Source organism: Myiozetetes cayanensis, unplaced genomic scaffold (assembly GCF_022539395.1).
Source record: "Myiozetetes cayanensis isolate MyiCay16 unplaced genomic scaffold, myiCay2020 scf5-8, whole genome shotgun sequence".
Taxonomy (NCBI): Eukaryota; Metazoa; Chordata; class Aves; order Passeriformes; family Tyrannidae; genus Myiozetetes; species Myiozetetes cayanensis.
The window spans coordinates 41,804,899-41,830,838 of NW_026087742.1; the positions used below are offsets into that span (position 1 = coordinate 41,804,899).

At 41.0% G+C, this 25,940-nt stretch overlaps 2 protein-coding genes across 11 annotated transcripts in view; one reads left to right on the plus strand and one right to left on the minus strand.

The window, feature by feature from the left end:
- The window catches only part of ALKBH8 (alkB homolog 8, tRNA methyltransferase), a 68,038-nt gene extending 42,393 nt beyond the window's left edge, over positions 1 to 25,645 (minus strand). The window contains exons 1-6 of one of the 7 annotated variants that reach the window (XM_050333619.1): positions 25,501 to 25,645; positions 8,169 to 8,309; positions 5,266 to 5,506; positions 4,072 to 4,203; positions 3,284 to 3,379; positions 1,838 to 1,942 (exon numbers count right to left, since the gene is read on the minus strand). In XM_050333619.1, the coding sequence (XP_050189576.1) occupies positions 1,838 to 1,942; positions 3,284 to 3,379; positions 4,072 to 4,203; positions 5,266 to 5,506; positions 8,169 to 8,300 (706 nt within the window). In that variant the 5' untranslated portion in view covers positions 8,301 to 8,309; positions 25,501 to 25,645. Of the gene's footprint in view, positions 1 to 1,837; positions 1,943 to 3,283; positions 3,380 to 4,071; positions 4,204 to 5,265; positions 5,507 to 6,467; positions 7,759 to 8,168; positions 8,310 to 9,347; positions 9,532 to 9,571; positions 9,593 to 12,673; positions 12,737 to 15,477; positions 15,500 to 17,797; positions 17,865 to 25,500 lie in introns of those variants that run through there. The other 6 variants (XM_050333621.1, XM_050333623.1, XM_050333618.1 and 3 more) reach the window with 6 other exon arrangements.
- ELMOD1 (ELMO domain containing 1) overlaps positions 25,028 to 25,940 on the plus strand; it is a 44,420-nt gene continuing 43,507 nt past the window's right edge. For 2 of the 4 annotated variants that reach the window (XM_050333625.1, XM_050333628.1), the window contains exon 1: positions 25,492 to 25,640. The gene's annotated coding sequence lies outside the window, so the exon portion shown is untranslated. Of the gene's footprint in view, positions 25,220 to 25,491; positions 25,641 to 25,940 lie in introns of those variants that run through there. The other 2 variants (XM_050333627.1, XM_050333626.1) reach the window with 2 other exon arrangements.

Genomic DNA, 25,940 nt, shown 5'->3' on the forward strand with positions numbered 1-25,940 from the left:
GAGCACTGGAACAAACAGCCCAGGAAAGTCATGGAATCTCCCTCTCTGGAAACGTTCAAAACCCACCTGGACACATTCCTTTGTCACCTGCTCCAGGTGATCCTGCCAATGCAGGGGGGTTGGACTGGATGATTTCTACACTAACAGTTCTGTAAGCATTCAAAAGTATATGGTAACGTCCAAGCATAAATCTACAACTTCAAATGTTATTAGGATCCTGAATGGAAAAAGTGTCCTCAAAAAGGAATTCATTTAATGTGTCTTATGTGTGGCCCCTACAGCTTAAATACCCAAAGCCATGAGTCACTTTCTAAAATTTCCAGTGAAAATATGGCTCAGAATAAAAATACTGAAAGTATTAATCTGACTGCACTCTGTGCTCATTCATATCCTAACAAATTGCACTTAAGAAAGGGTATTTTGTTTTGGGCTTGGTTTTTTATTTGTTTGTTTTTTAAAAAAACTGCTTCTATCCCTGATAGAAATCTACAATTCTAAATAATCTCCTCTGGTGTCCCAGGCACAAGGATTTGACTGTATCAATTTAACAGATTGTCAGATACACAAACAAATAGGATCAGCTTTTCAGACCCTTGTTGGGCAGACACTGTAATGGCTGTCAGACACTAATTCTGAGAGTAAAGCCATTGTCCTTTCTTCCTAAGGACAAATGAGATATTCAATCTAGAAAGCATGCCAGACACTTTGCCTTGGTGACTGAGTTTAGCAAAAAGTACAGCATGGGATTTATTCCCTAGAGGTGAGATTAGAAGCATATTTCTCTTCAGATGTCTCCAGTTTGGAAAAGGTTACAGAAATAGAGTAATTCCTTATTTCTAAGGTAAGGGAACACTGCTTGCATCATACTTAAGAGTCCATATATCACATATACTCGCATTGTATCATACTTAATAACAGCAAGAGCCACTTCCTGGAGACTGTATGCACATTACAGGGAGAAAGACAAGTCTGGAGTGAAAAAATGCACTTGACTAAAAAAAAATATGACTATTCCCATAACATTTTATGGTTAATTTTCATGTCATTGGCCTGGACCTTGAAACACCATCATTTTCTTTAACAGTGGTATCAAAAACTTCACTTCTAAAAACAAGCTTCCAGGTTCAGAAACCAATATTAACACTTTAGTTTTGATTCAAAGCATTTCTGGTCACAGAGGAAATGCACTAAGTAGGTGCTTAAATCCTGTCCCTACACCGTGTCACATTTAGATGCTACACTCCTTCTGTTTTTCAGTGAAATTGTACTGGTTTGGCTGGGATGGAGTTCATTTGCTCCACAGTTGCCTGTATGGTGCTATGCTTTGGATTTGTAATGAAAACAGTGTAGAAAATACGTGGAACTAGCCTAGCTAGTTCTGAGGAGTGCTTACACAGCATCAAGGTCCTTAATGGTTCTCATACTTCGCTGCCAGCAAGTTGGCTGGGAGGGGACACAGCTGGGACAACTGACCCAAACTGAACAAAGGAATATTCCATATGACCATATGACATGGTGATCAACAATAAAACATGGTGAAGTTTACCAGGGATGTCACTACTCAGGGACTGGCTGCGCACTGATTGCTTGGTAGTGAGTAACTGTTTGGGCTTTTTTTACATCATTTGTTTTTCTATTTTTTATTTCCTTTTTATTAATTTACTACACTATCTTGCTCTCAACCCATGAGTATTCTGCCTTTTATCTTTCCAATTTTCTCCTCTATCTTAGTGAGGGGGAGTGAGCAAGCGGTTTTGTGGTACTTAAGTTACCTACCTTACATTGTGGTTTAAACCTGGTAAAGAAGTCAAAGTTTTTGAAAGACAAATAAACTTACCTTGTCCAGGTTCATACTGATTTACAGTCAGTTGATCAGGTTTATGTTTGATGTATCCCTGCTTTAAGCACTTCTCCAAGAACAGGTTGCAAATTTCAGGAAGACCTGGTTATAGAAACAGAACTGTAAGCAAAACAGGACAGCTTTTTACATTTTTATCCTTTCTTTTTACAATAAATATAACTGGAAAAGTACACAAGAACACCTTTATATACATGCAAGTGCATCTTGAATAATGATTACTAACATACATGTCAGAATTGGGGGCCTCATGTCCAAGTCCAGTATATTTATAAGATCTAAAAATTAGAAAGGTCACTTCTCCAAGGCTCCTTACAAATGCAAACTGCAGTATCTCTACACATAAATAAAAGTGCATCAAATCAGAGGTAAAGTTTTCACCAGTTACAGTAAAGAATTTTCAGTCAAGAAGCAAAATTATTATGCAGAGAGTCAGAAGTTGTGCAGAGAGCTCTAAAAAAATCACTCCCTGAAAATTTCTTACTGAATTAGATTAAATATGACCAAAAAACTCTGCTCAAGATAAGCTGGTCTTGAAACAGGAAGGAAAGCTATAGTCCTTCAGTAAAGCTTTGATTTACTATTTTACCCAATGACTTAATTGAAAAATTCTGTTGCAGGTTAACACCCACAAATGTTACTAATAGCCCTTCCATGAATCTATTGATTTTTACTTATAGTTGTTTTCCTGCAAGAAGCGTGTATGCTTTTCTCACACATAAAATGGTCTAGCTGTGAGACTAGAAAACAATTCAAATATCAATGCTTTTATGATGGTATAGCTTCACTGTTAAAACCTCAACATAATCAGAATCCTTCAGCTGGATGCTGCATCCATCCCAAAACACATGCATCACCTTAAACACCTTCAAATTTTACAGGAATTTAACTCTCCTATTTTACTATTTTTAAATCTAAGACTATAAGATGACTCACTTGCTTTGCTCTGACTCACAGCTTTCAACTCCAAACAAGAGTTACTAAAACCTTTTCAAAATGGTTTTCAGTCCAAAGGAAATTTTATTTTGGTGTGCATGCAGCAAGCTTCAAGCTAATCGAGATAAATATATACAGCAACATACGTCACATCCCCCAAACAAATTAATATGCAATTTGTAACACATAATTGTTTTATGAAACAAAAAGCTAAAAAAGAATGACAATTACAATCCTAAAAGCCTTACTTGACTGGACCTCAACAAAGGGCAGCAACCTCTGGTTCCAACTGATTAGAAAACAAGCTTAAAGCACTCACAATAATTTGGAATGGATCTCATTCAAAAGCACTGTTTGGTGTATACTTAAGATACAGTGAAAGTTCTCCAACTAGAATCTCACATCCATATCTCAGTGAGGTTTAAAGGCTTTACATAATGGTTCAAATATCGGTGCAAAATAAGTATGATTTCTTAGGGAAGTTCTCACCTCCAGGTAAAGGTTTGTCTTTATCAACATTGTTGTTATCATAGCGAAACTCATATCCAAAATGTTTTACTCTTCTATGCTTTAAGTTCTTCTGGGCTGTAAAAACAAGCAAGTTTAAAGTAAGATTAGACTACATAAAACAGTACAGGAAATTTGCTATATGCTTCCCTATCCCATTTGACCTGTTAAGCCTAAATGTTCTTCAATTAGCAGTTAAAACAATATCCTATGGATATTCATACAAGAGCAAGACCCTTCATATTCATCAATCACCACTTTACATGTTAGCTAAGGTCAACATAACCCCTTGTATTGCTCCAAGGAACAAAATTTAGCCAATAACTTCGAAGCAAATGCCAAGAATTCATTTATTAAGGGATTTAGCTCCACAGAACTCAAGTGAAAGCAAAAAAGGGATTCAGAATGTGTCTCACTGGATTATTTTTTATTTAAAAGAAGACACAGCTCCGCAGTTGGACATCAAATTACAAGGGGACACTCCACAGAACTATCTTATGCTTGGCACAAGACACATAAAAATGGCTTTAGTTGGTTTTGGATGCAGGTATGTTAATCAACTAAATCCATCCTAAAATATCAATTCAGACCAGTTGCCTCCAGGAGTCTATCACTTGGAGTATAAGACCCAATTTCTAAAATCCTAAGAACAAACACACAATCATTTCAGACAACACATTTACCAAGATGCAGACTTCTTTGTAAACTGAAACTGCAGGAAAAAACAGCATAAAAGCATAGAAGGTCTGGATTTCTATAGTTGTACCCACCACTTTGAGTATCTTCATCTCCTATCCACTCAATACTTTCCAACATCCTCCTCTCCTCCTCTGGAGAAATAATCTTTTCAATTACTGTTAATCCTGGAGGTAAGCTTGTAGGAACAGCATTTTGCAAGGAAACTAGGGTGTATGAAAGAAAGGAGATTACTGTCACTGTTTAGAGAAAATAAAACCATGTGTTCCCTACAGGGATATTCATTTTGTATGAGAATATAATACAGCTGTAGAAACATTTACTTTAACGATACAACATAGCCCTCGTGGTCTTATTTGGTATATGAATGATTCCTTTCTGTCATGATAAAACAGGATAAGGCTCAAGTTTTGCATCATGCAAAGCACTTCCTAAAAATTTGACTGTATAAGACAAAAAGACTCCACACTACTCAAACACAAAACCACTTGTGATTTTCCTGTCAAAATAATGGTAAACAGAATTTCCCAGTCACTTCAAGGTTCTACCTGAATTTCATTTTAATTTTGTAGAACTTTAGTGATGTAGCGTATCAGCAGATTGCTTCTCTAGACAGAGAATACTCTGTAATCAAATATGCACAAATATGGAGTAGTACATTGCAATCTCTAGGCAAGCACAAGCATTGATGATGTAGGGACATTCATTTTGCTATCCTAATAGCTAAAAAAGCTATTTGCTGCCAGAATGTATAGACCAACACCAGGAACCCTTTTCCCTAGACATTATAAAAGCTCATAGAAAGTGCAACAGTTCTTATAGTAAATAGCTTATAATCAGCAAAAAAACCCCCACAACTTGGGGAAAGGGGAAAAAAAACCCCATCACATTTATTGTGCATATTTTTCTTCTTGGAATTGAGAGAAAGATTGCAAGACTAGGATCATGCAAGAAATCCAATGAACTGTCCAGAGATCTCCAGGCTCCTTAACCGCAAAACATTCAAATGCAGTATTGAATGGTCAGGAAATTAATTAAATCCCTTTTTTTTTGCCTCCAAGTAAAAGAGTTGAAATTATAGTATCCTATCATGAAATACAAGGAGCAAAGATAATTTTATGTCCTGAATCTTAGACTCTAGCTTTCATTCTCTGTGCCCACTTACAAAAACTAGTGTGCTTTTAACTATATTTACAACCCAGGAAGTAAATGCAAAGGGAAGCAATACACAGGAAGCTGGATACATAGGAGAGCAAAAAAAACTATACCTTTTTCCACAAAATTAATATATAGAACAATGTTTTGGCCACAGTCTTCCAATGTTACTTCTTTTCCATTAAGGGCATCAAAGGCTTTCTTGGCTTCTTCTGTTCTCTCATATTTCACAAAAGAATATGGTTTATTTGGTGGCATTAAGAGCGTTTCCACCTCTCCATATTCTTCTACTATCCTGAGCAGTTGGTGTCTACTCATCCCATTACCAAGACCAGCATTGGCAATAACCAGGCTCTAATTGAAAAGGAATTTTTTAAAAATAAGAATTAGTGATTACTCTCGGTTCCTTTAAAACTAACACTCTACGAAGAGAGCTGCATTATAAAGAAAAATTAAGCCCACGATCATGCTTTTTTGTTGTCCATATGGGATATTTACATTTCTATTAGCTTGGTATGTGGCTCAGGCAAGCTCTCCTCACCTAGCACACATTCTGGCAGAAAGGCTTGCAAGTTCTATCAGAAATACCTCCTCAGTTAATATATACTTTGAATCAGCACATATGCGTCAAGTGTACCGCAGGCAAACAGCGATGCTGGCACACATAACTTTGGAGGGTTTTAAAACACAATTTTTCCAGAGACCTGTTATCACTAACAAAAACAAACAGAAAACCCTTTAGAGACTGATTCCTTTTTTTAAGACAGGTTCTCTCATCTTTGCCAAGAAGTGTCTCCAAGCATAGAAATGGATATTCGTGGTCCCACCATAAGTCTTCCATACGTCAGGTTCACCAAAAACAAGCAGTAACGCTCTAAAAACACAGCATCTAGTTCTGCTCCAGCACTTTTATCTGAAAATTTTCTCTCTTGTTTTATAAACAAAAGGGATTTATGTCCTATCCTTAGTTAACATAGGCTACTTAATGCATAATGCCTAATTGCTTAATTCTGTGCTTTCATATTAATTTATGTCCAAAGCTATCAAGGAGCATGCAGTTTGTGAGGACTGTTGCTGGCTTGCCAAATATTAGAAGAAACAACAAAATAGCACTATTGTTCAAGAAATATCTTTTGAAAATACATAGGCCTTTTCAAAACAAATAACAAGTTCTTTTGACATCTGAGTAGCTATATGCCATAACTGGATCCTCAACCCAATCATAGTGGTTGAAAGAAGTTCAATATCCTTTTCAAGGATAAGTGTGACTCCAAACTGCCAGCAACAATTTGCTCAGACTAACTCCATGTAATACCTTTCCAGAAAGATTTCAGACAATCTTTTCCTTAAAAGTCTATAAATGTTCTATGACTGAAGGTAGATGGGAAAGTGTTCAATTGTTTCAAATGACAGCATTTCACTTCTCTAAAAAAAACAGAAAATGAGGTTTAGCACTGAAGAGAAGGATTATTCAAAAAAAAAAGTTATACAGTGAGTGCTGCTGTATTGCCTATTGCAATGGCTCTCTTAACATCTGTTCCAAGCACTGCATCAGGCTGTCTGTTACTGATCACCTTTTCCAAAGTTTACCTCATTATTGATTATTGCTCTTTTCTAGAATTTTATTAATGGAGAGGCTTATGTATGTGAAGGACAAACCAGTGCTTTCACTTCATCTACAAAGACTATGCATCTACTATGCAACTGCTCCAGCACATGCAGCAACTGATGATGTTCTTCTGACTGAGCAATTTGGAGATAATCAGAATTTTGCACAAAGCCTGAAATATTTTCTGTGTTCTTGACACAAATTTACCACTAGCACTATGATATTGTTTCATATATCACTTATTCAAATGTTCTGTCACCAGTAAAGATCTTGCTGGACCACAAAACTACTCTCTGGATAGATTAGATGGATAATTTGGTACCTCGAAGAGTTTGAAGGGGAACAAGTCCCAAATTAAAGACCCATTTCCAAGCAACACTAGAAAAACACAGTCTTTCTTCCAAGAAGTTTACAATACATACAAGATTGCTGAGTCATTTTAACATCTGTCCATGAGGTGTGAAATCCAAGTAAAGACTAAATCATACTTAGTTACAAAATCGTATAAAGATTTAACTGATGTTTCCACATTTGAATGGGAAGAATTTGCAGGATCAGGATGAGCAAGGATAGAGTAAATAATACTGCTCTACAGTGTTTCAAGCTATTAGTATCCCTTCAGAAATAACAGAGGGAAATTAAAAACTTTCTAACTTCTTCCCTCTCTGTCTTGCGAGTTTCTAGTCACCTTTTGCTACATCAGTATCTGTGAGGTCACTTTCTGATCTGCTGTAACTCTACTGTGGGAGAAAACTACAAATCAAAAAGCTGAGTAGTTTTCTGTTAGGTTAGGGAATAAAGTGGCTTATGATAAAGTTCATTAAGCATCATGAGAAAGCAGAATTGCCTCCTATCTTGTTCCCTTTTGTGCAAGGAAACAGAAAGATGTCCCCATTTCAACAGCTGCAAGTCAGTCAACCAGTTCAAACCTCACGGAACCACAGCCTTAATTTACCTAGGTAAAGAAAGCAAAGTGGAAAAGATTTCCAAAATAGACATGTTTTTAATGGGGAGTTCAGATGAGACAAATTACACTTGATAAAAAAAAAAAAAAGTACAGAGATAAGAAAGATACACAAGTTAAAAGCCCAAGAAAAAAAGAAATCACAGAGAAAGAGAGGAAAAGTTTATCTACTTCAATAACATTTCCCATGCTTCCTCCTCCTCCTCAACCCAAGGAACTACTGTTTCAGGTTAAAAAAACCCTTATCCAAAGGCCATCAAAGTCTCTCCACAGACACTGAACTGCTGAAGTACAGTTCTGCTTTGAAATCAAAGATGCAGAGAAAACCCTCAGTCTCAGGAAGTGCATTTTGGAGAACGGCATTTTAAATGAGGCATACATAAGAACAGAACACAGATAAGCAGCATTTTTACACTACCACCAAAATTACAACTACCAGTCACCTGTGTGGCACAGGAGATGCACTCAATGCCTTCATGTCTCATCAGTGTATGCTGAGCTCTGATCTGCTTCCTCAATACCTTCTTCTTCATTTTATGGACTTTCAAACGATCTCCACTAGTTTTAGCTTCCATGCTGGTGATCTGGAACGCAGAAGTAACAAGACATAGTAAGTGTCCTGCTTGAAAAATTGAGTACTTCAGCGTGCTCTAGAGTCTCTATTGTCATCTCTAGGACAGTATTACGAATTTAGATAATTCCAGATTTTATGAATTATTTGGGGCTGATAAAACCAAATCTGCAAACTACATTCTTCCTTAGTCAATTGCAGAGTTTTCCCCATCTCTGAAGTTCTGCTATTAAACTCTATTTTATTAAGAGGATCTCTCCCAAAATTAAAGCTTTAAAAAGATTGTCATGATCCTTGACTTCATTTTCCAATTTTCCTCTTCCTCTTCACTCCTTTATTCACAGTATCACTACATCCATTTGTGGGTTTTAAACCTGTCTGCCTCTCCTGCTCTCACACAGTAGTTTCAGCTAATTTTCTTCTCTCTACAGTCTCTCCAGAGCACAACATGAGAAAAAAGATATGTGTGAAATTGCCATGACATTAGCATCATCACAGCTTCTAAGTTATTCTCATGCCTCACCAAATGCTTGAGTTGGAGATGAACTGTTCATTTGGGTCGTGTTTCCTAATTGCAACCAAGTAGGACATTTGGTCAAACTTGCTTTTTTTTTTTTTTGAGAGAAAAATGCGTTCAATACTTAGATGCCCAAGAGCAAGCAACCAGGATGCTCCACACTTCATTTAGAACATCTCCCAAGGCCAAACTTAATGCAAAACACATTCCTGTCATGAGAAGGAACAGAAAACTGTGTACATATATATGTTAGCTATTGCATGTCATGGCAAGACAGTATTTACCAAGCAGTGAGTTACTTAAGAGTCACTAGCCTCCTCCAGATTTTATTGCATCTTTTGCCACTTTTGGTCTACTGCTATATTGAGATCATACAGTACATTCCTACATCTCTCTGAGCCTGCATTCTTTCTCTTTCTCCCTTCCTACTTCTTTCAAATCCAAGGGAAGAGTCCTCATGTAATGTAACAAAGCTCCCAAACACTGATGTAGCTTGACTTTGCCTCTATCTCTCCCTATAGCATAATCCCTTACCCATATTTTAGTGGTTTCTTCTCTGCTTTCCCAAAAATCCTCGTAACAGTACAGCTGCACAAGTCAACTGCAGTTGTCTGTACTTTTTCTTTCTTTCATTATCATTGATCTGACAACAATCCTTTCACCACATCTCCTCTTCATCTCACAAAATATTTTTGTTACTGTATTTTACAGGAAAAAAACAAAACTAGGTCAATCACTTCTACATGTACTTATTTAACTGTGTCAACTGCTCCAACAGTCCATCATCCACTTGCATGCCTTCTAGATTTCAAGACTGCGGAGTTGCTTCCCAATACCTAAACTGCAGACACAGTCATAATAATATGATGATGTACCACTAAAAAACGGTAAAGGTAAAAAAAAAAAAGAAAAAAGTCATATTAGTATTTGCTGCAACTTTGCATTGAATGACTTAGCAAAATTTTTCCTTTAAACAAACACCAATGTGCTAGTAAAATTGTTATGAAACATTAAAGTGATGCATAGGAACTGTGACTATGTATTCCCTGTGATTGCTGCAGCATTTTATTTTGCTTTTTGCTCATTTTATACTGATTATTTTTCCCCTTCCCTTCCCAAATCTCTTATTATTTTCTTAAATAATTATTTTCCCTTCTTGATGGCAGACCTGTACATAGGCCACAGCTCATTTTCTGAAAAACACATGCTTGCTTCTAAAGACAAGTAACTCACAATAGTTCTCTGAGGGATTCTTCACTTAATCGGCAAATGGGGTTAAAGATACAGAGAGAAATGGTCCTCTTAACCTTCATTAGTTAAACAATGATCAAGAAATCTCAAACTTCCTCACACCAAAAAAGGCACAGGGAGACACACACACAAAACAAAAATAAACAAACAAAACCACAGACAAACAGACCCAAACCAAACCAAACAAACCCCTACAACATTAACATACATAAAAATCAAGGTACCTGAGAGGGGAAAAATAAAAGTCTCATGGAAGGAAGCCCAAAAAGTTTACATCAAGTTAATTTCTCTAAGTGCATCTAACGAGTTACCCTTACCAGGATTCATCTGATTTGCAGGGTCATTCAGCAAGCCTACCAACCTGTCCAATTATATGATTTCATAGAATCATTAAGGCTGGAAAAGACCTGTAAGATCGAGTCCAACCATTAACCTAGGACTGCCAAGTTCACCACTAAACCATATAGGTAAGCACCACCATCTACACAATTTGGTCCAAAAGGCTTGGCCTGCCCAACTTTTCTTGCCATACACAGGTGCACAGAGGCAAACAGCTTTATAGACTGCCCATGTGCAGGGCTTTCTGGGGAGCGGGTCATGCAGTCTCAAACTACTTTACAGGAAAGCACAGTAGAGACACATCTTTGACTTGGTGAGGAGGAGTTAGAGAAAGAAAGTAGAAATATGGTACAGGTTAATGCTTTGGAAGCAGGTACATTTGGTTCAGGTGGAAAAGCATGGAGGAGACTATGCACATCACCCATACCAGTCAGTCATGCATACCAGCTGTGCACCCATACCAGCTGTCATGCAGCTCCTGCAGAACACACTCAGCCAGAACAAAAGGATTTCAAACTGAAAGGTCAGGTCTCGCTCATAACATCTACACCTCTGTGTACTAGAAAACTTCATCTGATCTCTGGGGGAAGCAGTTCTGAGTTTACTCAGGCCTTTAGTCAGGTCCTCAAACTCCCACATTCTCCAGGCAAAAGGAGAGAAGTCATTGCCACAATATTTAACAAACTAGCACCAAAACTGAAGCTGAAAGACTACTTCCTGTCTTTTCATAACCTCTGAACTAAATAACGGAACACAGGACAGATGAGACTGTGATTCAGCTGCCTAAACAGCACTTAAAATTGGCAGAGATGCCCTGCTCCACAATGCCTGGCCTTCCAGCTGCTACTCAAGAAGCCAAAGATCCTCTTGACGTGCTGTGTCATGCTTGCCAGTATTGCCTCCAGCCCCTGAAGGCATCTCAAACAGTACTACCTGCATGGCTGAGACAGCAGAAGCTTCTCAGACAGCTTCAGCCTGGTCTCTGAACTGGGTCTAAATTCTCTGCCTTGTCTGTTGCATCATTACCCGAGGCTCAATTCTGCAGGCACAGAAACCAACAGTCTGCCCTGATTTCTGAGTAAAGGAATCACCCTCCACTGCATGGAAGTGGAAAACTTCATTTGGTAGGATCTCACACCCGTTTTACAAAGGCCAACATAAATACAAAAGAAAAAGGGATAATGCACTGCTGCACGTATTACTCGTCACCTCCTTTCACGAGTATTTTTAAAAAGTAGCTCCTGAAAATACACTGAAAGAGTTTCCCCTTGGAATGAGAGCTCATGTTACAGCAGGTCACACAGATGGCCTGAAACTACTACAAAGGTTAACGTAAAGCTTTAATGCAGTGCGGGAACTTTATCTGCTGTAGAAGCCGCTTCTGAAAAAGGAAAATGCAGGTGTCTGGGTGGAGCTGAGCGGCGGCCGTCGGCAGAGGGAGCGCCACGATCAGGGATAAGTTTGGATCTATTACTCAGTTTTGGCTTGTTTTTGTGCCGCGGACACGTCAACATAAACGTATACGGATGCTGCATACATACAGACATCAAAATTAGCGGGCAAACAAACAAACAAACAAATCCAGACAAACAAAACAAAAACAAACACGAAATTCAGCAGCCCTGATGGGGAGATTTAAGAGCTCCAGCATTGGCCAAATGCTCCTAAAGGTGCCAGCACATCCCCGCGGCTTCTCCCATCCCACCTGTGCCAGGGACAGCCGGCACACAAACCTCCCATCGACACCCCGCAAACCCGCGGGCGCTGGGCACTCGTACAGACAACAACGATAATCGGAATAACCACAGGAACGTGTCACAGAATCACAGAATGTTACGGGCTTGGAAGGGGCCTTAAAGATCATCTAGTTCCAACACCCCCTTGCCATGGGCAGGGGTACCTCCCACTAGACCAGGCTGTTCAAGGCCTTATCCAACCTGGCCTTGAAATCTTCCAGGGATGGGGCACTCACAGCTTCTCTGGGTAACCTGTTCCAGTGCCTCAGCACCCTCACAGCAGTGTCCGTACAGCCCTAAGTAAACACGGCGTGGGGCTGTAAAAGCTGTAAGGCAGGCGCGGGCGCTGATTTGGCCTTATTCCCCTTACACCACCTGGTGCAGACGGGGCCGGGCGGCCGCGGGCTCGGCTCCCTGCACAGGGCGGCAGGGAGGGCAGGGGAGCCCGCGGCAGGGGCCGCCCCGGCGGTGCTCGCTGCTCGCCGTCCCCAACCGGGGCCGGGCGCGGCGGCCCCGGCCTCGCGTGTGCGTTACCTGGCTGGAGGCGGCCATGTCGGGGCGGGCAGCCCGGCCGGCACCGCCCCCCAGCGCCGTCATGGCACCGCCCCGGGCGGGCAGGGCCGCACCGGCGGTGGGGAGTCGGGGCCGCGGAGGGCACTTAACGTGTGTAAGCCTCTGTCTTTGTTGTTATAGGTCAAGGAAGCCGAACTTTGAGGTTTAACGTGACCAAGTGCGGAGTCCTGCACTTGGGTCACAATGATCCCACGCAGCACTGCAGGCTGCGGGAAGAGTATCTGGAAAGCTGCCCGCAGTGAAACGACTTGGGGCTGCTGGTTGACAGAGGCTGAACATGAGCCAGCAGTGTGCCCAGGTGACCAAGAAGGCCAGTGGCACAGTGGCTTATATCAGCAATAGTGTGGCCAGCAGGACTAAGGAAGTGATTGTCCCCCTGTACTCGGCACTGGTGAGGCCACACCTCGAGTGTCCAGCTCTGGGCCCCTCAGTGCAAGAAAGACATTGAGGTGCTAAAGTGTGATCAGAGAAGGGCAGCGGAGCTGGGGAAGGGTCCGGAGCACAAGTCTTATGAGGAGTGTCTGAGGGCACTGGGTTGTTTATCCTGTAGAAAAGGAGGCTCGGGGAGGATTTTACCACTGTCTGCAACTACCTGAAAGGAGGTTGTAGCCAGGTGGGGTTTGGTCTCTCCTCCCGCGTAACAAGTGACAGGACAAGAGGACACAGTCTTAAGCTGTGGCAGAGGAGGTTTAGGTCAGATATTAGGAAGAATTTCTTCACAGAAAGGGTAATAGACATTGGAGTGAACTGCCCAGGGAGGTGGTGGAGTCACCATCCCTGGAAGTGTTTAAAGAAAGATTGGACATGGCACAAAGTGCCATGGTCGAAGTTGACACGATAGTGTTCAGCCAAAGATTGGACTCAATGATCTCAGTGGTCTTTTCCAGTCTAATTGACTCTGTGATTCTTTGACAGCAGCCAGTGTTCTGCACCAAGATTTCCTGACAACCACAGCAGTGTTCTCCCAGGAGAACCCACATGCAGCCACTGCTTGGGGAAGGGACATCAATGTCCAGGGATCTGGAGTTCACTGCACTGAGAGGAGCAGCTGGACTGGCAAGGGGAAGGGCATGAGCGGTCCCCTACGACTGCATGCCATGGACACATGCTTACTGTCACTGTGCCACCTCCTGTTCCTGCTCATTCCATGCTGCCCAGTTCCACTTGCCAGCAGGGCCTCTTTGTGCTACCTTTCCTCCAAGTAGAACCAACTCCTTGTCATCCTCCTCTCCTTCAATAAAGTCTCTCTCTGAGTTTGCACAGAACAAGTACAATACTTTAACCGAACACGCAGTGCTGCACCATCCCTCAACCCCACGCCTGGCTCCGCTCCTTCACTGAGAGCAGGTTGGGGCATAGCCTCATCTAGCACAAGGGATCGAAAACCAGCCAGTGGGAGGCACATCCACACTGCAGGTTAAAGACAGCTTCCCCCAGGCCAAGATGAACTAAAGGCATCACCCCCCAGGCTGGGGTGCATTAAAGACAGCTTCCCCCAGGCCAAGGTGCTCCCTCAAAGAGACCATCACCTGGACAAGCCACCAGCACTGATCGTGTTACCTTTGGCATGCCGCCACACTAGGGGCAGAGGAAGACGAAAGCATGCCCATCCAGACAAGGCCACGTGAAGACAAGCCTCTGGTTGTACATAAATATTTCACTTCTCCATCCTTGAGCTGGCTAGCAACCCTAGTAAGGCTGCAGATTAAAGCCACACTATCAAGTGACCTGCCTCACTGAAAGCATCTCACACTCCATGAGAAAGAGGTCCCTTAAGTCAGAGATTCAGTGTGTAAACCTTTCCTTCATTTTTCGTCATCATAGAATGGAGCTTCATACTGTGCCTTAAACATAACCTTTCCCCCTTCTTTATCCAAAATACTGAAATTCAGGATTACCTACTTTTTCTGTCTTTACCTGGCAAATATTCTATGTCTAACTGTAGCTTATTACCAAAAGCCTAATTTTTTTCTAATTTTTTTTTCTTTCTCTATTTAAGTACCAAGCTGATTTTTATCTTTTCTCCCTCAGTCTCCTGTGAGTATGTAACCTTTCTCAATATCAATTATGTGTGGGATTCCCAGGTGGGTGGTATGTAAGGTGATTGATGAGCCTGTAAATCCATAGACAAAAGCCAGCCCCTCAAGCCTGTCCCAGATCCACACTCAGGAGGAATCTACCCATGGCTGTGCTTACCCAGAAAACAAACAAACAAACAAACAAACAAACCATATACTTCCCTTGGAGCATATACCATTCCCTGCGCCGGGCACACAACTTTTCTGTGTGCAGGAGGTACAAGTGCACTAAGGATGTGAGGCTAACAGGGCACATCCACCAGCCTGTGAAGGTAGCATTTGGTCAGAAGAGTGGTTCCACTTCTGTCCTTCCTCCACAGTCTGTGGGGATTACATCACTCTCTGTCCTTGACCCACACAGAGGGTAGCAAGGTCTTGTGATAACACACATCTGCTTAAGTTTTCTTATATGTAAAGTGTGAATATTAACTGCCTACCTACTAAGAGTATAGCATAGAACTTGTTAACCTTTGTGAATGCTAAGCATTAGCATCATCTGGTCTTCTTGTGAGCCAAAATGAATGGCAAAGAACAACCAGGCTGCATCAACAGCTGCTGTCTCTATTAAAATATTCTCTGAGGCTCTCAGCGCTGGAAACCACCCAACCCTGAAAGCTACTGAAAAGATGATCCTAATGAAATAGGTTTGTAATTCATTACCAGTTTGTTCTGACAAGTGGAAAATACCTGCCCAAAGGTTGTTTCTCTTAAGTGCCCACATTCCAAATTGTGTGGGCTCTCCATTCTTTACTTGCATGTCCATGTGTTTTCTCTGAGGGAGAACAAATTCCCTGTGGGGTTGGTTTTTTTTAAGTATCTCTGTATGATTATCACTGGTCAAGAATTTATCATGCATATGGCAACAACATTTCCGCTGTAAATGCGTCAAGATTTTGCTTCTATTAGCAATATTCTCATATAAGAAAATTCCACCCTTTAAAGAGAAAACAGTTAAATGCTGGTTAGAAGGGTTTTAATACAAGCTTACTTTGGTCAAATCAGAACTGTTATTCCCTTCATAATTTTGGCCTTGAAGCACTGTGCAGTTTCCTCCCATGCTAGATGATGTGGGTACAGACTCCTACAGATATCACAGTGCTTATTGACCACAAGTAAAAATACATCTCCATGTGATTAACAACATTAACACTGACTAACCCAAGAAATAGTTCACTGAAGTGGGGAGTCAAATACATTTACCTTTGATGTTAATATGATAACTGATTTAAAGTGCTTTGGCAGAAATCTCAATATTTCCCTTTAAAAATCCAATTTTTATGACTAATACTATTTTGGTTTTAAATATTCTAGTTTGATATTAAGGTTTAATAGTTCTCTTAAGATAAATAAGTTTATATCAGAAAAGCTTTGCTCTGGTTCTATTTTTTTTTTCATTGATAATGAGGAAACATCTTCTAAAGAAGAATATCATGCTCCCATTTATTCATAGGTGAAAAATAAAATGCTACTCACTTTTCTCAGGAGCAAATTATAATATTTGCTGTGCTGTTAGCTATTTTATCTTTGCCACATTCCCAGGCAGAGTCAAGGTATTTGTCAGTCCCTGGGAATCAACTTCTATGATAACAAGTAAGCACACTTTTGTTTCCTTCAACAAACAGGAGGTTACTGGTTCATATGTGGAAAAACAATTTTACTCCCTTTTATAGCAAACTAAGCCAAGCCATGCTTTAGCCTAATGTGATCATACTGGATTTCCATCACTTTCGAACTGAATTAAAAGAAAATCACAAGAAGATAGTAGGATTTTTCTGTATCAAATCTCTCAGTTTAAGAAACTGCAGTTTAAGAATCATGACAAATAGGATATATTTCAGGATAGCAGTTTGTTACAGAAGTAAGAAGAAACTTCTTAGCACAAAATCCAGCTCAAAATCATCCGCGACTAGTACTGCAGAGGAGTACCGTAGTAAAGGATGAGACACAAGATGAATTGTTTTAGGGTAGCATTCACGCAATAGTTAAGCACTTGGACAAATATGTGTTGACCTAAATTCAAAATGTGCTACTGCTGCTGCTTGTGATAGTAAGCTCTCCATAACAAACCTCTGCAATGCCAAAGGCTTATATTTTTCAGGAAGATAGCAAGGCTGAGTCTGTGCCAAATGTCATTTTGATTCTGCATTTGTACTGTTCAATGCTAGATTTCATATTTCTTTCAAAAAAAAAAAAACCCTTAAGAATTTTTTTAGCAATTGCAGAAGAATGAAAAGAGATGAGAAAAATCTAGGCCCTGGTAAAATCAATAATGAAAAAAACTCTTGTATTCTCAAGAGACTTAAAATGTCAAGTAATATCAGTATGCTTTCTGATTTCTAGATTTAGGCTACACTCTGTGCATACCTCCAAACTTTTTTCCAGACTTTGGAGTACATTTTTTTCCCCTTTCCTTTAATGAAATCTGCAGTTTACCTGAAATCTCAAGACTCAGCATACTGGAACTTTAAGTAATTCATTAAATAGCATAAGTCTCATGATAAAATGGTAATATTTGGCAACATGGTGTTTGTGGCACAAATACATGATTATTGGCAGGTTCTCTGCCTCCTTTAGAAGGTAGGATGCTCTTGTAGGACAAGTGTCTTTAGTGTGACGACACAACTTTTTCTGGGTAGGAAGATTCCAGTTCTGTACTGGGACAGCTACAGATCTTATCATCTAGGGAACCAAACTGGTCAGTGAATGTTTAGTATTGGATGCAGGTTAGCTAAAGTGACCACTCCTGCTATGCATTAATGAAATGCAACCCTGTCTATCAGAGCCAGGGAGGAACAGCTTTAACTTCTGTTGTCAGACACACAGCAAAGCTGTGCCTATATTGCTGGGAGCCTATATTGCTGACCATTAATACTGCACTGCGACTGGGTGCACCACCTGTAGGCATCAATAAACAGAAAATCTTTGATCTTTTTCTGGTGAGTCCTCAGAAAATTCCTCTGAACTTTCAGGCGTAAGACAGAAATTACTGTAATTATGATGTACATGCTGTAAGTCTGAAGACATTTCATTATACATACTGCCAGAGCAAAGCATCAGCTCCTATGAGGCTCCTGCAACACACAGACACATATGTCAAAAACTAGATAATTTCTTAATTTGATTAAGGAAGAATTTAAGAGATGTAAATTCCCTAGGAACAACTACTGGAAAACATAATATCCATGAAGTTCAGATAAAAGTTCCCAGTGAAGCTACTGCCAGCTTTTTCTGCTCAAATAAAGGCTCTCAGTGAATAGTCTTCAGCCTTCAAAGTCTCACATGCCCCAATATTAAGCAAACCATACATTGCAGGAAATTGTTTTGTCCTCCATTTTAATTTTCTAATTTTTCTCTGGGCATAAAAAATCTTGGAGACTTGGGGCTTTAAATCTTTCCAAAGCCATACAGGCTTTGAAGAAGAGATCATAGTTCTCTGCTGAACAGGAACTGTTGTTTTCACTGCCCATGTGATTCTTCCTCTGCAGTTCAGGCAAAGTTTAGGGAAGACCTTTTGCCAATCTAGTACACTTTTCAGGGTGTCAGAAAAGTAATATGAAGTACTGAAAGACACAATCCAAATTGGTGAACACATGGTTTAGTTTAGCCTTGAGAGCAATGTTGTTAGAAAGACTCAAGCAAAATATTTCTGTTTTCTCTGACCTGAAGACTGAAAATTATCAACTCTTCTTCAAAGCCTGCATGTACATTACAGGAGATATAATTTTTTTTTTTTTTAAATTACTGTTGGAATTATATTATATTCTTCTGTTCCTACAGTCAAAATCTTACACAAACCTGGCAAAATTCAGTTCTGTCACAAGCAATCAGGATTTGTAAGGCACTCAGGAAGCAATGCAACCTTGCAGAGATCCTCCCTGATATCTACACTAGGTAGGCAGCCTGCTTTCCTGCATATCCTTGGAAACCATCGTTTCTTACAGTTATAATTTCAGGGCACAAATGTATCATAAGGACAGTAATGGAATATCAGGCACCGATTCTGTCTATTTCATCAATCAATACATTTTTGGGGAGGTAGTGCTTGCAGTCTGGACACAGTCTGTGAAGTTATTTTTTAAAGACATAGTATTGTTTACATACAGAGAATGAAATATTTCATTTCCATCATAAGTGAGATCCTTGGGGCCTCCAGTAAGACTGGTGAGAATGTTGTAATGTATTCCTTTAACTGGAACTCCATCCTTTCAGTTTCTTTTAAGCATCATCTCAGGAGGTCTTGTTCGCTGTTGCTCGTGCAATAGGCTTACCTTCTTCATAAGAAGAATAGCTGTGCAACTATAAGTTAAAATTTTCTACACAAAAACATGGTTGGATACTTGGGTCACCCCACTTCCTGCTCTTGTAGTCTGGTTTTCATTTACTTCCCTGAACCTATATGCATACTTGACATATCTGAAAAACAGAAGCTGTAAGTTTTTCAACTGAATAGGCAAGACCAAAGATGGTGCATCCTAACTTACTGAATTTTTTTTACCAACACCACTTCTCTGTGACTCAATTTGGCAATCTCGGTGACATTTACATAAATATTTACCCAACTCGCCAAGGTTGTGAATCTTCATGAATCATTGTTTGTGAAACACTTTGTAATCCTTGAACAAAATGTAGCACAGGCATTCAGAGTATGGATCTGATGAATGACAGAGGATAAATGAAAAGAATGGATGAAAAAATATCACATCACCTTTTTTTACTAGTTCAATAGTGGTTTAAAAAACTCCTCTTTTACGAATGCAAATCTTTGTTTTCCACACAGACACAATATGGTTAGAATACATCTTGTTGAAGATTAGGACACAGTTACAGCATATTTGAGTGTGTTTGGTTTTATTAAGATAAATAAGCAGGCATTCCTAGCATATAGTATTTGAAATTCATCACTTTATTTTACTCTTTCTATATAGAAATATCAGTCAGAATTGTTTAAATTAAAATATTATAACATTAAATGCTCTTAACTCATATGTAGACAAAGTCCTTTCTGGAGAAAAGCTTTGCTTAAAGAGACGGGTGAACTAAATGAGCATACTGGCTGCTTCACTTAGCTGTCATCTCTCCAAAGGCTCTATGAGTAAGCCTGACACACTTCATCTCTCATGTTTTCATCATCTACATGCTTCTGTTAGTGTCTTCTGTGTTAAACTTAATAGCATCTTCAGTCAAAGGAATACAAGAGAGGCAAAGCATGGGATTGTAAATGAACAAAATAACTAGAAGATTGGTTTAAAAACTTATCATGAAGCTTGTGTGCACACTGCTCTTGTTGCTGTGATATCAGTCCATGAGAGCCATATAATTCACCAATGCAGGACAATCTGTATTTGATGCTTGTTCTAAGCAAGGCACAAGGAACTGACAGTTGTTCAATATTTCAAAGTAGAATGTAGATTTGAAATAGATGCTCAGACATAGCAATAAAATAGTTTTTAGTGTGGGGAATCAGATTTCTTAAGAAAGAAAATTATTGAAGTTAGAGATTGGAAATATATTTTGTCACCCCATCCTTCTCTTCAGTGCCGCAGAGTGGTTCTTTGCCACATACTTCTATAGTGTTCTGCAACTCAGTTTGTAGGAATGCATTTTGGGGGTGAGGATATCTGCAGGGAAGTCCCCATACACCAGCCAATTACACAGCACACTGTCCTAGAAATGGAATCACCACCTACTTGAATGTGCATGGAGATCAAAGAGAGGAATCTATGACCGAATCACGTAATTCAGGCTCATGCCCACTACCTGAGCACTGCTTGGAATGGGGAGGAACGAGCTACAAACCCCAGATCCCACCCAGTAGATCCCAGTGCAGATATATATGATTGTATAGAATAAAAACAACTGGCTCCTACATATGTTGTGCACTGTCAAACATAAAACAGAGATGCTAACTCATGCTAAAACATGAGTATCCTCAGATGAAAGGCTCCAAAAGAGCAATAATTTTTACCTATAAGAGAATCTACAGATGTTTCATACTCTCTTTGTAGATTCTCATGGATACCCAAGAGAGCCTGTTTCCAAATATTTTATATATTTTAATTATGAGAGTAAACTATAAAGTTCAAGGTAGATTTAGAAAAGTTGTAGCTATGCTGGCACAGAAGTAAGAACTGTATCAGGAGCACCTGTCCAGCTGCATACATAGTACAGTCCAGCAGCTGGAATGCGATTTACTGTAGACACTTTTCTCTACAGAGCTTGCTATAGTTAGTATACCTCTCACATGATTTCTGCTCCCACTGACAGACTCCAAGACTGCAGATTCAAATCCTGCAATGATTCTTACTGGAGTTTTCTTCTTTTTTTTTTGTCAGCAAGTTCCTTACATCCCAAATGTGTAGAATCACTGAATGGTTTCAGTTAGAAGGGACCTTAAAAGATCATCTAGTTAACCTCAAAGATCATGTAGTTCCCTTCCACTAGACCAAGCTGCTCAAAAACCCATCCAACCTGACCTTGAACACTTCCAGGAATGGGGCATCCATATCCTCCTGGGACAGCCTGTTGCAGTGCCTCACCACCCTCTCAGTGAAGAATTACTTCCTAATATTCAATTTAAACCAATCCTCTTTCAGTTTAATACCATTACCCCTCATTCTATCACTACACTCCCTGATAAAGAGGTCCTCCCCATCCTTCCTGTACAGACCTTTTAAGTACTGGGAGGATGCTCTAAGGTCTCCCAGGAGCCTTCTCTTCTATAGGCTAAACAACCGCAACTCTCTCAGCCTAGTCCTCATATGGGTCATGATCCATGTGTGCAGAATGATGACAAACTGTGCTCAGACAAGTGTTTTCCCATCTGCACCTTTACCTGAACATCCCACTTACCTGGACCATATTACACCTTCCAGAAGACATCTGGAATTTTGCTTGATGATGTCCTACATCTAAGGTAATCTGAGCTTGATTCTTCTGTGAGCAAAAGCTGTAGCTCAGACTCACCGATGACAGCATTCTTTTGTCACTTGTTTGTTACTGGCTTTGAAAAGGCTCCATTTCACCACATACTGGTGTTTGGTCATTTCTTATAAGGTCTAACACCAAGATCCCATACAGTTTCATAAAAACATATGAGTTTCCAAATTACAAGAGCTGAGATGCCTTTTCCTATGGAGAGCAAATAGCTGTTTAAACTGAAACCTTACTCCATGTGCTCCAATAGCCAGGAATACTAGGAGGAAGGCATAACCTTTTTAATGCAAAGCTTTTCTCCACAAGCAAAAATATTTGGTTATCTCAGTTAAAGTAATAAAGAAAAACTACAGCTGGTCTTGCAGTACTTAATCCACTATTGTTCCTTTGATATCACAAGTCTCATTATACTTAGCACTATGCCTCCATTACAGCTGTTTTCTTCTAAATGCACAGCACTGTCACCAGTTGCCTAATATACTATGGTCTCTTAAATCACACTTGGGTTAATAGAGTCAGAAGATCAAACACTAAGAAATAAAAAATAAAAACTTTCTGGTGACCCACGGGTCTCTGGAAAACTCCTATCAGACTAAAGCCAAGAGTAACCCCCAGTTGACAAGAGTCCCCTCAAAAGAGGCAGGTGAGGAAGATGGAAAACAGCCTTAGAAGTTTTTCGTTTATGATGAGAGTATGCTTTCTCATGCTAAGTGAAAACTAGAGAGATTGATAATTTGGACCATAGATTTTGAAAACTGAGGTAAGAAAGACCCTTTTGTAAACAGGGGTTGTTCTTACTCCTTCTTTATCTTTTTGCACTACAACTTTTTTGATTATTTCAAGAGTGTTAGAATTGTTTCATAAAACATATTTTTTCTCTTGTCTGTTTTGATTAAAAGAATACAAGTGTAGCTAAAATACTTCTGCCACCTCCATGTTCTCACAAAATGAAAAATGTTACTTGTTGAAAAGAAAACAAAATAACACTATATTATAATATAATGGCCAGTCTTCGAGAGCAAAGATCTGGGGAAGGTCTCTACACCTTCCAGCCTGCACATTGGATTTTTTAGGTGAGACACAGTGTGCGTGGAACTGAGCCCACCCTTTAATCCTAAGGTTCATCTGCCGGGGCCAAGCAAGCTTGGACGGTGGTAGCAAGGTCCTTAGGACGTAGATGGGTTGTCTTTAAGGGCTAACGAGCCCCACCTGCCCGGGAGTGGCCCTGACACTATATTACCTAAAACATAATTCCTTATGGTGCATTTAGTAATGCTTGGGGGGCACGTTGTCTGAGAAAAGTGCTGGGTGGTGTCAAAATATGTTAGGTTCTTCACAAGGGCATAGCACATGTCTTTGTTATCAATTTCGTTTTTATCAGTAAATTTTGTAACAGCAAGAGCTTTTATCCAAAATAATGAAGGATTTGAGCTTTTGATTTTTCACCAATATCTGAGTAAGGTATGTTGCTATCTGGGTTTTTCGCTGCTTCTATCACCTTCTTTCTAATGCTAAATTAATCATGCAGGTGACCTTGCTGGTTTTTATTAAGCACAGCAGGCTGTATGAGCTATTGCTGGAAAAGTGTGACATTGCTCAACTAGTGGGGTCCTACATCTATTTTTTCTAATGTGGTTTTCACTGCCACTTCTAAGTACAAGCTGTATTTCTGCTGTCATGCACAGTTTCTCTCATTTGCCATAAATTAAAAATAATTATGCTGTTGGAAGTAAGATGTTCTGTAACTGCTTATAATCAAAATACCTAGGGATTTTTATAGAATGCTGGTTTGCCTCAACTTTCTGTGAGAACAACAATGCTGAGCATAGGAGTCATAGTAACATGGGTAGCTTCCATCTCAAGATATTGAGTGAACGGGTGCATCAAATTGAAATTTGGTAACAAAGGTTTTTAAAAAATCCTGTCAAGTCTGAAATGGCACTTCATGACTACAGTATAGCCACATGCCACTATGTAACTCCAGAGAAAGGGCAGAAGGACATCTGGAAACTCCAGACCTGTTGTTCAGATCCCCTAAATTTGCCATAACAGTAAGGGAATAAGTTAATAAGTCTTTCCAGCTTACATTTTGAATTCCTCAATATTTGTGAACAAGAGCATGTCATCTGGGAAGGTAAGGCTACTTCTGTAGCAAGGATCTGGCTTTTCATGCTCATGATTCATCTTGCATAATTATGAATGAAATGTCTTACAAATCTCTATTCCTAAATTTATTTTGGGAAGCGTAACTGAACCCTGCTCCTGAAGCACCTGAAAAGTTCCCCAGCACTGGATTTACTCCGTTCAGAGAGCTGGGGACCTGCAGTGGCTCCTCTGGCCTAGTGCTAGAGAAGTTTCTGACAGGCACAGGACCTGAGAGCAAGAACGTGTTGGGAGTGGAATTCAATGTGATACAGTAATTAGAAAAACTGCTGCAATGCAGGAGACAGGAGAAAGAACTACTTTTCTCTTTGCATTGATGCATGGAATTAAAATTGTGAGATTAATTCAATGTGCAAAACGCGATGCAAATAAGAGCGGAGGCAGTAAAGCTGCAGTCTGATACCGACTATTTTAGTTGTTCCTTGGAGCATCAGACCTTGTTTGCTCATGACCACACAGCTATTGTGGAGGCTGCTGGCACCTCCTCTGTTCCTGCCATTTGATCAGCTCTGCAGATCACAGCATCTACCAGCCAGGTGCATCAGGCATGCTCATGACAAGTGGAAGAGGGACTACATAGCTCTAGCTAGGAGGAGAATTAACTACCAGTCTGCTTTGCCTTAAGACATGAACAGCATTTCCTAGTCATTAAGTGTTTAACTCAATGACACTAAGGTTTTCACCATACTTCTTGAATGTGACAGTTGATTATGGGATCAAAATGACCGAAAAAGGAGATTCAGAAGAAATTAAACCATGTTCCTGTAACAGGCATGCAGAAAGCTATTTTCAAGTTAAGCAAAGAAAACACTTTGAAAAGTAGGTTAATTAGCATTTTCAAAGGACTTCTGAAAACCTGAGACTCTTGGACAGTGGTGGGATGCCAGTGTGGCTTGAGAGCCTGCTTACAGCTTCAAAGGAACATCTGGACAGATGCATGCAGCAGTAAAGATGAACAAAACAGAGACTATTTGCCTACTGGCAGTAGTTACAGTACTGGACAACTTTAAAGGATTCTGTGGATGCTCCAGACAACTGTCATTTTTCTCTTGGGGAGTGGGGGCAGAGCCATATAAATAAAAACCCGACATGCCTGTGATCCTGCTTAGCAGACTTTAAACTCTGAAGATCAAAAGCCTTCAGGATACACTGCTAGGGGAGAAAGGACGCTGATCTCCTTGACAGATCGGTGGGATGGCATAGGGAGGCAGAATGCTGACTCGCTGGATACTGCCCTATCTAGCCGGGACCTTAACATCTTGGAGGTGTTCCCCGCTTTCTCCTGGGACCTTAACTGTACTCCTGCGGCTGGATTCCCCTGAATAGCGGACAGGTATCGCCTTTCCTCGGCAAGCATGGGGAAGGCGAGGGGGGAAGGTCTGGAAGTCCAGGCGATGAGAGGTGCATCCTACGCCCGGGGCCGATGGCAGGCGGCGCGAAGGGACCCAACGCGCCCCCGGGGGCGCGTTGGGTCCCTTCGCGCCGCCTTCCATCGGCCCCCGGCCTCCCTCCCTGCGGGGCGGGTTCGGGCCCCGCCGCAGCCCCCAGCGCTCTCCGGTAGGCGGTACCGCCACCCGCCTTCCTCCGCCTCCTCCTCCTCCTCCTCCTCCTCACCTTCGCCGGGCGCCGCGCCGGGTGACCCAGATCGCGGCGGCGGCGGCATCTCCGTGTCCCTCCCGGCTAAGGCAGGACGGCTCGGGACGGCTCGGGAAGGGCGGCCGCGCTGCGCCGCGGGGATGTAGCGGCTCGGAGCGGTGAGTGCGCGGCGGCGGCGGGGCCCGGCGGCGGCCCCGCGGGTCGCTTAGCGACGGGAGGCGGCTCCGGGCATCTCATCGCAGCACACCCCTGCGCCGCTTTCCTCCCCCCCTACCTCCTCCCCACAACACACACACACACTCCCACCCCGCCTTCCCTTCCCCGGCCGGCGGTGGGAACGAAGTTTTGCCCCTTTTGAATGCGGGACGCTTCCTGGGAAGACCTTGGGGCGTAAGGAAATTTGGAACCGCTGAGTGGTTTGCGCATTGGGGGTATCTTTGGTTGAATGTTATTTTTTT